Source organism: Girardinichthys multiradiatus, chromosome 18, assembly GCF_021462225.1.
Source record: "Girardinichthys multiradiatus isolate DD_20200921_A chromosome 18, DD_fGirMul_XY1, whole genome shotgun sequence".
NCBI classification, from domain to species: Eukaryota; Metazoa; Chordata; class Actinopteri; order Cyprinodontiformes; family Goodeidae; genus Girardinichthys; species Girardinichthys multiradiatus.
In genome coordinates, this window is record NC_061810.1 from 38633151 (window position 1) to 38646791 (window position 13641).

Consider the following 13641-nt stretch of genomic DNA (forward strand, 5'->3'; position numbering starts at 1 on the left):
TCAGATGCACATATATTCTATTGTATGTCAGTATGTTGGTGTCTTATTTCATACATAAATAGTGTATCCTACTAATCGGATGTGTCTTGATGTTAATCTCAACAGACTGATATAATACATTCATTATGAAATAGAGTACAACAATCATAAGTTTTTTAATGTATGTAACAGCTAAAGGGGCTTGCAAAATCTTTCATACTATAAAACCTACTCACATTTTGTCACATTATAGCCATCTCTTCAGGGTTGGCTGTACAAGACCTCAAGCTAAATTTAAATTGGGGCCCCTCTTCCTGTTGTGAACATCACTACCACTAACAGAGTCTCAAAACAGATTTGGTTGAATCTGACAGAGGAGGCCACGTTTAATTGGCTGAACTTAAAAGCAATCAATAATTAAATATTTTTTGCTGAAATGTATAGTACAGACCAAAGGTTTGGACACACCTTCTAGTTCAAAGAGTTTTCTTTATTTTCATGACTATGAATATTGTAGCTTCACATTGAAGGCAACACAACTATGAATTAACACATGTAGAATTATACACAGAACAAAATATTGTGAACCAACTGAAAATATGTCTTAAATTCTAGGTTCTTCAAAGTAGCCACCTTTTGCTTTGATTACTGCTCCGCACACTCTTGGCATTCTGTTGATGAGCTTCAAAAGGTAGTCACCTGAAATGGTTTTCCAACAGTCTTGAAGGAGTTCCCAGAGATGCTTAGCACTTGTTGGCCCTTTTGCCTTCACTCTGCGGTCCAGCACACCCCAAACCATCTTGATTGGGTCCAGGTCCAGTGACTGTGGAGGCCAGGTCATCTGGCGCAGCACCCCATCACTCTCCTTATTGGTCAAATAGCCCCTACACAGCATGGAGGTGTGTTTGGGGTCATTGTCCTGTTGAAAAATAAATGATGGTCCAACTAAACGCCAACCGGATGGAATAGCATGTCGCTGCAAGATGGTGTAGTATCCATGCTGGTTCAGTATGCCTTCAATTTTGAATAAATCCCCAACAGTGTCACCAGCAAAGCACCCCCACACCATCACACCTCCTCCTCCATGCTTCACGGTGGGATCCAGGCATGTAGAGTCCGTCCGTTCACCTCTTCTGCGCCGCACAAAGACACGGTGGTTGGAACCAAAGATCTCAAACTTGGACTCATCAGACCAAAGCACATATTTCCACTGGTCTAATGTCCATTCCTTGTGTTCTTTAGCCCAAACAAGCCTCTTCTGCTTGTTGCCTGTCAGCAGTGGTTTCCTAGCAGCTATTATACCATGAAGGCCTGATTCACACAGTCTCCTCTTAACAGTTGTTCTAGAGAAGTGTCTGCTGCAAGAACTCTGTGTGGCACTGACCTGTTCTCTAATCTGAGCTGCTGTTAACCTATGATTTCTGAGGCTGGTGACTCTGATGAACTTATCGTCCACAGCAGAGGTGACTCTTGGTCTTCCTTTCCTGGGGCGGTCCTCATGTGAGCCAGTTTCTTTGTAGCGCTTGATGGTTTATGCGACTGCACTTGGGGACACTTTCAAAGTTTTCTCAATTGTTCGGACTGACTGACCTTCATTTCTTAAAGTAATGATGGCCACTCGTTTTTCTTTACTTAGCTGCTTTTTTCTTGCCATAATACAAATTCTAACAGTCTATTCAGTAGGACCAACAGCTGTGTACTGTATCCACCTCCTGCACAACACAACTGATGGTCCCAACCCCATCTATAAGGCTTGAAATCCCACTTACGGCACACCTGTGAAGTGAAAACCATTTCAGGCGACTACCTCTTGAAGCTCATCAACAGAATGCCGAGAGTGTGCGTAGCAGTAATCAAAGCAAAAGATGGCTACTTTGAAGAACCTAGAATATAAGTCATATTTTCAGTTGTTTCACACTTTTTTGTTCAGTTTATAATTCCACTTGAGCCTGATAACTAAAGGATCTGCCTCCCATTCTACTTCTAGAGACTAGGAACCACCAGTAAACCTGCAGTCTGAGAACAAAGTGCTCTGTTAGGAACGTATAGAACAATCAGATCTCTGATGTATGATGGAGCTAGATCATTAAGGGCTTTATATGTGAGGAGGAGAATTTTAAATTATATTCTAAATTTAACAGGGAGCCAATGAAAGGAAGCTAAAATAGGAGAAATATGATCTCTCTCTTTTTAATTTTCATCAGAACTCCTGCTGCAGCATTCTGAATCAGCGGAAGGCTTTTAACTGCATATTGTGTACATCCTGATAGTAAAGAATTACAATAGTCCAGCCTTGAAGTAACAAATGCATGGACTAGTTGTTCAGCATCACTCCTGGATAGGATATTTCTAATTTTGGCAATGTTCCGGAGGTGAAAGAAGGAAATCCTAGAGACCTGTTTGATATAGGATTTAAATGGCATGCCCTGGTCAAAAGTAACACCAAGGTTTTTTACTTTATTACCGGAGGTAGATTTAATGCCATCCAGGTTAAGGGATTGACTAAGCAGTTTCTTTTTTAAAGACTCCAGTCCAAAGATGACAACTTCTGTCTTGTCTGAATTTAGAAGCAAAAAATTTAAAGTCATCCAAGTTTTTATATCTTCAAGACATGCTTGTAGTCTATCTAACTGGTTGGGCTCATCAGGATTTATGGATAAGTAAAGCTGAGTATCATCAGCGTAACAGTGAAAATTTATCCCATGCTGCCTGATAATTTTACCTATTGGAAGCATATATATAGTAAAGAGAATTGGCCCACATACTGAACCCTGTGGTAGAGCTGTTTCAATGCTTTTGATGAGCTCTGAAACCTGACTGAAACTCTTCAAACAGGTCATTGCTGTGTAAATGCTCACACATTTGATTAGCAACTATTTTCTCAAGAATTTTAGATAAGAATGGAAGATTGGATATAGGTCTGTAATTTTTCAAGTCATCTTGATCAAGCGAAGGTTTCTAAAGTAAAGGTTTAATTACAGCTAACTTAAAAGCCTGTGGTACATATCCATTTACTAAAGATAGATTAATCATATCTAAAATGGGGCTGGTAATCAGAGGGAACACTTCCTTAAATAATTTGGTTGAGATTCGGTCTGACATACAAGTTGAAGGTTTAGATGAAGCTAATATTTCTGATAACTCAGGAAGCTTCACAGGATCAAAACAGTCCAAACAAATCAGGTTCTACAGTTATTTCCAATGTTGTCTCACTTGCTGAGAATGAAGTAATCATATTCGGGAGTATGTCAAAGATTTTCTTTTTAATATAATCAATTTTATTTAAGAAGAATCCCATAAAGTCATGGCTGCTAAGAGCTAAGGCAATGGATGGCTCAAGAGAGCTATGACTCTGTGTAAGTTTAGCAACTGTACTAAAGAGAAACCTAGGATTATTCTTGTTCTCTTCTATTAATGATGAGAAATAAGCTGTTCTAGCTTGGCGAAGTGTCTTTTTATACAACAGTAGGCTATTTTTCCAGATTGACTAGGAATCCTCTAGGTGTGTAGAGCGCCATTTTCTTTCCAATTTTCTAACATTGTGCTTTAAAGTATGCAGCTCTGAATTAAACCAAGGAGCTAGCCTCCTATGAATGATTACCTTCTTTTTCAAGGGTGCTGCATTGTCTAATGCATCACGCAATGATGAAGAAACACTATGAGCAAAATATTCAATTTGTGAAGGGGCAGAAACAGAATTATTGCCCTCCATTGTGCTTTTCAGTGATAATGAGGAAATTAAAAGTGGAACAGATTCTTTAAAGGTTGTTACAGCATCGCCTGATAATGATCTACTATAATGAAATTTTCTTTCAGGTGTGGAGTACTCGGTTAAATTAAACTCAAAGGTTATTAAGAAATGGTCAGACAGGACAGGGTTATGAGAGAATATTGTTATGTCTTTACACTCAATGCCATATGTCAGCACAAGGTCCAGAGAATGAAGACAAAGGTGGGTAGGTTTGTTAATGTTCTGAGTAAAGCCAGTTGAGTCTAATATAGCATTAAACGCTATATTTAGGTTATCACTTTCAGCGTCAACATGAATGTTAAAATCCCCCACTATAATAACTTTATCTGTATTTATCACTAAATCAGATAAAAAGTCTGAAAACTGATATAAAAATTGAGAGTAAGGGCCTGGTGGACGGTACAAAACAACAAACAGAAGTGGTTTTAGTGCTTACACTTTAGTGTGTTGCTTACACTGCTGGCAATGGAACTTTAGTAAAACAGCAGTGCCCAGTTCGTCCCTTCATGTGCATCTGGTCCGCTCAGATTGTCTTAGAGATTAGTACCACTTGGTCTTCCCCGCTGATAGACAGGGATGAGGGATTACCAGGCAGTTAAGCAGAACCAATGAAAAGATCGCCAAATATGTACATGCAAACTGCCTTTTCAGTTTTGAGCTTGATCTTCAACCAGCAAAATTACCACTAGGCAGCAAACATCTCTGTGCAGGACTGTTGTTTGGACAGCTTGTTTCAGAACTCTAACCAGCTGTCTCACTGTGAGTCTCGTCACAGGAAGGCAAGAACGTTGGTTCACTTTGACATTACTATTTTGGACAATGCCTTTAGCATCTCGGTTGACATTCATGACCCATCCAAATTTAAATTGGCCCCTCACAGCATTTTGGTCACATAACCATAATATATCGCCAACAGCAAGGTTTCAATGTGAGGTGTGCCATTTATTTCTCACAAATAACTTTGGTCCAGCAAGCTGGCTCCAGGACCTCAACAACCTGTTGATGTGGTGCTGGTCCTGTTGACGTGGTGGAGACTTTTGTAGGAGTAGCTTGCAAAGTTAAACACTCTGATGTAACCACATGGAGAGGCACGGCCCAGCAGGACCGTGTTGGGTGATACATACTGTATTCAGTTTTCAAAGCTCTGCATTTGTGCATTAATCAGGCGTTCACTGGTGAGGTTGGCAGCAAGTTGAAGCTTGTAGTTCAGGCCGGTGTTGATGTCTAGGCTCTGGAGTCTCTTTTTGATAATGAGGACAGCAGCTTCACCAGCCTCATTGCGGTGAGGTGAGTCAGCTGAATAAATCATCCACTCCCATTTGGTGCATTTCTGAGCCAATATTTCCGTTATTGCAGCTTTATCTTGAAAATCCTGGAACTAGTGGAGCAGGTTTGGCTCAGATGAAATTTGTTCCAGAATCAGACCAGACCTTTTCTCTTTGGGTTCTCTCTAATTGCAGTAAAAATGAGTAAGTCATCCAAAACTCTTTATTGATATTGTGTCGACGATGTTTATGTGAATAACCCTGCTGGCCATACAGATGAAGACAACAACCCGTACCTTCATCGAGACGCTTTCCTTGATGAAGTCTTCAACAAGGTACAGTACGAAGAGGTCAACTGTAGTGAACTAGAAGGGAGCTGCAGGTCTGGTTCTTTTAGGGGGTAGGTCACCCATAATTTGCTGGTTCCCTGTTGCAATAGACCTTTTGCAACAAAGGCAACCTTCCACTACATTTTGCGGAACTGAATGACCCAGGCCTTTCTCCTAATTTTCTGTGGGGACCCATGCATTGGAAGGGAGGAGGGTGACTGCCATGCTGTCTTCCTTGAAGTCAAGGAAACCTCAAAGCAGACTAGTAACCCCGTCTCTAGCTCTCGGTACACTACCAACCAATATGTAGTGGTAGCTGGGATGGTCAACCCTTCTTGAGCCGCAAAACATATTTCTCTAAGTGCATCTTCACATTTTGAGGCAGTTGGTACCACCTTTCGCTTTGGTGTCTTTATGGACTTGTATCCTGATTTAGATTTTTTGTCAGCTCTCCATATGAAAGCAAAAGTCTTGACGAGCCATATTAGGCTACTGAAGCTTCTTTTATCCACCAAGTTTTGGACAGCTGCACCAGTGGGACGCCTCTGCTCAGGACTTTGTTGACTTTTCTCTGTTTAGGCTTTGGAGAGTGCTGCTACAAATTACTTCCTCTGCATATTGCTAATGCTTTCCCGAGCTGCTGTAGACACATCTTTTGCCAACATAATAGGCCACTCACACTTGGGGAGATGTAAGAATTTTGACCCGAGCTGCCACTCTGAATTAAGATCGAGTTCTTTTGGCCCGGCTCCTTAGGTGATAATGTTGGCTATGTTGAGTTGCCCAGGGATCCACCACCAGTCTTGCAGCAGTGTACTGTTTTATATCTCTCCAATTCCATTAGCAAAGAAAGTCTGAAACCTGTAACTCTTGCATTGGATAACTCCAAGAACTGTTTGGCTGTCTGAAAATGGAAAATGGTAACTCAGAGATCTTGATAGGTGGCAACGCCAGCATAGACGGGGACCTGGAGGGTGGCAGGGGTGCAGAGACCTTGGCGGCTGGCCATGGGGATACATGTACCTTGGAGACCAGCGTTGCAGTCTTAATGGCCAGCCAGACAGCCAGGAGCAACCCAACAAACCTCATGAAGTCATGAAGCTGACTATGAATCTTGGACCCAGGGTGAAGTTTGGCCTCTGGCCAGAGCTTGGGAGTCCTTTCCTCTGGCTTTGGAATGAATGCTCATCTTTAAACTCCTTGTTGTTGAGTTGAGGAACCAGGAAAGCAAAATGTTCCTCCTCGAACCCCTTGTCGTTGAGTTGAGGAACCAGGAAAGGAAATTATTCCTCCTTGAACAAGCTTCCTTCCCAAACTGCTGGCAGGCCTTGGGGCCTGGAGCTGAGGGCCAGTTGTCCCTCTCATTGATGTCGGATGGACCATCGGAAACAGAAGCAGCGATGTCAGGCTGACCCTCGGTGACGTGAGAAGCAGAGGCATCCAGCTGACCCTTGGCGGCGTGAGAAGCAGCACCCTCCGGCAGACCTTCAGTAGCATGAGAAGCAGAGGTATCTGGCTTACCATCAGTGGCATGAGAAGCTGAGGTGTCTGAATGCCCCTCAGTGGCATGAAAAGCTGAGGCGTCGGGCTGACGCTCAGTGACGTGGAAAGCTGAAGCATCGGACTGACCCTCAGTGGCGTGGACCGAACCTGAGGCGTTGGGCTAACCCTCAGATTAATCATATGTAAATGGGGGTGGTAATCAAAGGGAACACTTCCTTAAATAATAGGGTTTGATGCAATGCCATATGTCAGCACAAGATTCAGAGAATGAAGACAAAAGTGGGTACAAAAGCTAAAGTTTTGAACCTTCCTACTAAGCCACCTACAACTGTGACTCAGTAGGAAGAGTCGTCTTGCAAACGGAAGGTTGTGGGTTCAACTCCAGCTTCCTCCTGCCATATGCTGATGTGACATTAACCGTTAAGTTGCCTACCGATCTCTGTAATGATGTATGAATGTGTGAGCGTTAGTGAGTGTGATTGGGTGAATGTGGCTGTAGTGTAAAAGGCTTTGAGTGGTCTGTATGACTGGAAAGGTGCTATATAAGTTCATTCCATTTACCATTTAGGCTATCACTTTCAGTGTCAACATGAATGTTAAAATCCCGCGCAACAATGACCTTATCTGTTTTTAACACTAAATCAGATAAGAAGTCTGAAAATCCTTCTACAAATTGAGAATAAGTACCCAGTGGATGATACAAAACAACAAACAGAAGCGGCTTTATGTGAAAATTTTAACAATTATTTGGAGCTGACTTATTTATTATAACATAATCCTCTTGTTGCCGCCAGGTTTCTGAGACAAAATAAACCAATCTGATTGTCACAAATCAAGTCTTTAATGAACAAAGCCTTTAAAGAAAGAGATCAGATTTCTCAGAAGGATTACCAGTGAAAGCCACATATTATTAGTATTTGAACATTTGGACTAAAGCTGTTTCTACACCAATGACCATAGATTTTTAGATTTCTTAGAAGGATTGTATTACTACTATTTCATACCAGTGAAAGGTAAACATTATTAATGTTTGAAAGTTTGGACCATCTTCTAGCACAGGATGAATTCCTTACATTAGAACCAGCTCTTACCAGTAAACTCCCAAGGATTATTAATGTCATTTGATTTGTTTTTCCTTATGTACAGTGCTTTGTGTGCCTTGTTGCTGAAAAGCGCTATATAAATAAACTTGACTTGATCTTATATTCAATATGCCACATTTAGTTTTAGTTTTATTTTCAGTCCGAGTTTCGTTTTTATGGTATACTACTTTTAGATAATTTTTTTAATCTATTCAATTTTGGCCATGGCCAAAACACTGTCTTAATAGGGTAATGGATGGGTAACAGTACAGAAGCTGCAGAGAGTTGTGGTAAACTACGACACTGCTTCCTGGTCTGAACCCTGGGTTGTCAGAGTTTTGGAGAATTTATAAATTTGTCCAGATTTCTAAAAAAAAAAAAAAAATTGCGGCCAAAGTAAAATGGATGCTATCTCTCCAGATCAGACCAGGTTTTCCCCAAGATGGTTGACGATTATCAATGTAGCCCAGATCGTTTTCAGGACACTACCTAGAGAGCCAGAGGTTGAATGACAGCATGCAGCTAAACATGTTCTCACTGGTCAGATAAGGGAGGGGAACAGAGAAACGTATGATTACTTTGGCAAACTTACACACCAAAGCAAAACTAACTTTAGTGACCTCCTATTGGTGTGACCGAATGTCATTACCACCAGCGTCAACAACAATCTTACTGCATTTATGCTTTTCCTTAGACAGCACTTTCAGGTAGGATTTTATCTTGTCCATTCTGGCCCCTCAAAAACATTTGACTCTGGTCACTGGTTTCCCACATTTCTGAATATGAAGCTGCCAATTACCAGTGTCGGCTTCTCAGCGGGCATGCCGCTGAGCAGAGAAAATCTGTGAGAAACACAGACAGATTGTGAACTTATTTTGCAAAATATGCACTTGTGAACACAGCCTGTCAGACGTCGTGTGTCGATACTTGATTAGTATGACTTGAATGAAACTCTGTATTAATATACGATTTTTTTTAATTATTTCTAACCATCCATATAATGGATACACAAAGATAGATAGATATAGATAGATATCTAAATAATCTTTTAGGTGCAGTTAATCTTTTAAGAGCCACACAGTATGTAGAAGTATTGAAAAAGGGGAAATCCATTTAGTAAACATAGACCAATTTTGACACAAAGTACCAATTGTTACATGAATATTCAATTTAGAAACAAACAAAAAATAAAGATATAAACAAATTAAAAATAAGCTGAAGAGGTACGCATTTGAGTTACTGCTATACATTTTTATTTTGATTACAAAGTTACTGATATTTCTAAAATTGATGTGAGCTGCTTTGGTTGATTAGCTGTTACATTCAAAAAATATTCATTCAGCCACTTTTCTGGTAAGTTTCAAATTTTTTTTTTTCATTAAATATTTCTTGATGTTTTTCTCTGGCTGAAACAAGATAATGAAACACTTTGGAACAAAAATGCACAGTATCAGTCCAAAGCTGGAGGCCAGAATGGCAAATATCTCCACAGCCACAGTGGATTTTCCAGGAGAGCTGACATATGCTGGGATGAAGGTAACCCAGACTGCACAAAATATTAACATGCTGAAGGTTATTAGTTTGGCTTCATTAAAATTATCAGGTAGTTTCCGAGCTAAAACAGCTAACACAAAGCAAAAAACAGCCAGCAAGCCGATGTATCCAAGGACAGCCCAGAAGCCGAAAACAGAGCCTAGTGCACATTCCAGAATGATCTTCTCCTTGTAGGTGGTTAGATTTTTCATTGGAAACGGAGGACTCACAACCAACCACACAGTACATATAATAACTTGAATAAAAGTAAAAGATACTACAGTAATCCTTTGTTGTGTAGGACCAAACCATTTCATGGCATTACTATCTGGAAGAGTAGCTTTAAATGCCATTAAAACCACTATAGTTTTCCCAAGAACACAGGAGATACAGAGAACAAAGGTAATGCCAAACGCTGTGTGGCGCAGCATGCAGGACCACTCAGAGGGTGCTCCGATGAATGTTAATGAACACAAGAAACACAGAGTCAGAGAGAACAGCAACAGGAAGCTCAGCTCAGAGTTGTTGGCTCTGACAATCGGAGTTGTTCTGTGACGAAAGAAAATCACTGCTATAATGATGGCCAGACAGGCCCCACAAATAGAGAGTGCAGCCAGGATAGTTGAGAGGATTTCTTTATACGATAAAAACTCTACAGGTTTGGGAAAGCAAGCATTGTTTTCTGCATTAGGCCAGAACTCTCTGTGGCACGGGACGCAATCAAGGGAATCTAAAAATTAATTAAAAACATCTATTAACATTTGACATCTGTTTTAGATTGTAGGAGTGTATAACTAACAATTCTACCTGTGATATTACTGATCTCTCCTTCAGGACATGGTATACAATCATAGCAGCAGATGGGTTTTCCTTTCTGCAATACTTTACGAGTTCCCGGAGGACAGCTTTTAGAGCAAACGGACATTGGCACCTGTCACAGAGACAAAGAAGCAAAACAAACTTTCAGGCTATTATTCAGTGTCGGAATTTTTTTTATTGTGAATGCTTCACAATTGTTGTCATTTGGATAATTACTTGTTTGCCACCATTCATCCAGGTTAAGTTCCTTTTGACATGAAACTCCTGGCCTTTTGGTAGTGATGCATCATAGTACCCCACTGTTACCAGTTCAGTAACCCCATTATCAGTTTGCTGCCAGTTTACAAGGTCATAAAAAGCCACAGGATCCCCATTAGCATCAAATGACAGATGGTAACCATTTTGGGAAAAGTTGACTTTCTTTAGTTCAGTAAAAATCTGTGAGAAAGAAACAGAGACAGAAAAATCAATGGCCACAACTTTTAAAGCTAAATAAAAACTGTGATTTATTTAAACAGACCTGCTTGGCCTCCAAATGCATGTGTTTGTGACATTGGCTGGTTGTGTTTGTTTTCTGACACACTGCATTGTGAATGGCATGTGCTATTGCATACACAGCCTTGTAAACCATGTTAGTAACTCTTAACTGAGATGTTTCAGTGTATGGGCTTTTAAGAGCTTTAATGTCTTCAGTTCCATCACACTCTGTCTTGTTTACAACAGCAGCTAAAGATAAATAAGTAAATAATGACAGAGTCAGATTTTTTTAAACAAAAACTCTGACTTTATGTAAATAATCGAGTCTTGGAATATATAACACATCTCATGAAAACATATGCAAATAAAAATAAAAATACGCACAAGAACTATTGTGGGTTAACATAAAAAATAACCTTTTCCATCTTATTAGTCATAAAATATGAAACTAATGAAGCATTCAGTGTCATATAAAACAATTTGAATTATACTGTGGTTTAAGTCCAAATGCATGTTATTAATACATTTTTGGGTTAAATTTAGTTAGTAGAAAATACTGACAGAAAATATAATTATTTTAAGTAGATGCTTGTCATTGTTTGTATGAATTTATCATTCTAAGTAAATTACATATTTTCTTTCCTATGGATATGATCCAAGTGGTATCAAAACAAAATAAAGAAAAGAAGAAACTTTCTCACTTTTTGTCAAGCTGCAGTTGAATGCATCCTCCCAGAACTCTGTCAGCACTGAGGAAGCAGCCACTTCAGATGGAGAGAGATCCAGAAGGAAGTTTCTCAAGTCTGGAATGACAGATTGCTGAATGGCTACTCCAATGGCCCCTACACAAAAACTGAAGCTCATCAAGAGTGAGTCAGTTATCCAGCCTTCACTACCAATCCACTGACGAGGTGGAGGAGGCTGTCGGTTTAGCTCCTCTAAGAGGACTCTCATGTCACCCTCGGCTGCAAATGCCACAACAACAATGGCTGTTGATCTGGAAAAGAATGATTGTGTTGTAGAGAAAAAATAAACAGTTGGTCTACATTATTATAGGCCACAGAAGCACATATAAAGATACAGATACCTGCGGATAGCATCAGCTACTGTTCTGATCTTGTTCCTTGGGTCAGTCCAACAGAAGGATTCAACGTATTCCACACAGATCCCTTCTCTGAGTGCTGTCTCAAGAAAAGAGGCTATCCCATTATTTCCATAATCAGAGTCTGAGTGGACAGCTCCTATCCAAGTCCAACCAAAATGTTTCACCAGCTTGGCCAGCGCGTCAGCTTGATAACGATCACTGGGAATTGTTCTGAAAAATGTGGGGAACTGCTTTTTATCAGACAGGCAGGCACAAGTGGCAAAGTAGCTCACCTACAGCAAGAAAATAATGTAAAATAAAAAATATATTGACTTTATTATGACCATGTAGATATGTTAAATTTTCAAATTGTAATTAATATAAAGAGCTTACTAGAGGGATTTTAAAGGGCCCAAAGATACGTGAGATGCTGATGGATGAAGTGGATTCAGAATCTCCAACAGCAGCAATCACCTCTCCAGATTTTGAACAGTTATTTACTTTGTAAAACACAGTGTCCTGGCCGTTTAAAAGTTGAGATGCCACCTGCGTGCCTATGAGCACAGAGGTGCACGTGTCAAATATTTGATAACCAAGTCTGATGCCAGGTAGCAGCTTTGTGCTGTTGTTTATCTCCTCGATTGCAAAGATCATTGTGCGAGAAAAGCGCAGAGCCCTTGCACTAAAGCTGCAAAAAAGCAGTCAGGTGAATGCCCACATTTACCAGCATATAAAATATTTCATATTTAGATTTTAACAGACAACCAACACCATAAGTCTACTAAGTAGCTCAATTAAACATAAACTTAAGTTCAAAAACAAAAAATCATTGGAAAACTCAATGAAATAATAATTCAGAAATGTATTTATTTTGAAATTAAACTCCGAAGATAAATTCATAGACATCATATTATCCATAAATTATTAACTACATCTACTCTAATGCATTGCCTTGTATTTGGCATATTTTGGGCATACATTTTGAAAAGATTTAAGCACATCTGTATCTAACATTCTTCTGCAACACTGTTCTATCTTACTAACCTTCCTTTGCATCTTGGAATCTCAGGCTTGGTTGTGTAGTTATTAATCACTGTCTCTATTTGATAGTGATGGAAGAAAGCTCCTCCAATAACAAAGTCCCCATCTGTGGAGAATGCAGGTTGGCGAGGGGAACCCTGCAGGGTACATTTCACCAATGAAGTATCAGCACCGAAACCAGTCTGATTATCTGTAAGTTGATTCCTTTCTTTTAGACCATTAAGAGACCTTCCCAACACAACTGTCATCAGCTCAAAAAATGTCACTGCTAATCGTAAGCCAACCACCATTTTTCAAGCATTTGTATTTGGGTGCAAGAATGTTTTCAATGGTCTTTCAACATGTGTTATATATCAGGTCATTATTCACCAGAAACAACATGCCCTCATCCAGTGATATTTGACTGTGTTAAGACAACTTCTTTCACTTGAGATGCTCTATAATTTGACTCTCTTCAGCTGACATAAATTTGCAGGAGTTGGGTTGAAGTTTATATTTTCTGTCTGAAACATACCACAATAGCTACGATGGAATGGTTTAGGTTAGCATATTAGGTCCAGATTTAAATCTAAATATAAGTATAAGACATGACTTTGTGTTGGTGTATCACATCATTTCCCAATTAACTATATTAAGTTTTTGGCTGTAATGTGCTATGATGGACTGCCAACCATTTTAGGATGTGCCCCACCTGTAACCTGGCAGCAGTCCATTCATGCAACCCTGCAAAGACAAGCGGGCATAGACATTGAATATATGAAGAGATTTGTTTTAGCAT

The 13641-nt window shown here is 39.8% G+C and overlaps 1 protein-coding gene across 1 annotated transcript; it reads right to left on the reverse strand.

The window, feature by feature from the left end:
- Window positions 1–9243: 9243 nt before the first annotated feature.
- Window positions 9244–13111, reverse strand: LOC124884707 (extracellular calcium-sensing receptor-like). The gene is made up of 8 exons (XM_047392756.1): window positions 12867–13111; window positions 12216–12510; window positions 11826–12115; window positions 11440–11735; window positions 10782–10987; window positions 10478–10699; window positions 10250–10373; window positions 9244–10172 (listed from the first exon to the last, which is right to left on the reverse strand). The coding sequence occupies exons 1-8, from the start codon at window positions 13109–13111 to the stop codon at window positions 9244–9246; spliced, it is 2607 nt and encodes an 868-aa protein (XP_047248712.1).
- Between the last annotated feature and the right edge of the window lie 530 nt (window positions 13112–13641).

Coding starts and splice junctions, on each gene's coding strand:
- LOC124884707 (XM_047392756.1), bottom strand. CDS start 13,111: ATGACAGTTGTGTTGGGAAGGTCTCTTAATGGTCTAAAAGAAAGGAAT. Junction 10,700..10,781: donor TGCATTTGGAGGCCAAGCAG/GTCTGTTTAAAT, acceptor TCTTTCTCACAG/ATTTTTACTGAACTAAAGAA. Junction 10,173..10,249: donor AGAGATCAGTAATATCACAG/GTAGAATTGTTA, acceptor ATTAATTTTTAG/ATTCCCTTGATTGCGTCCCG.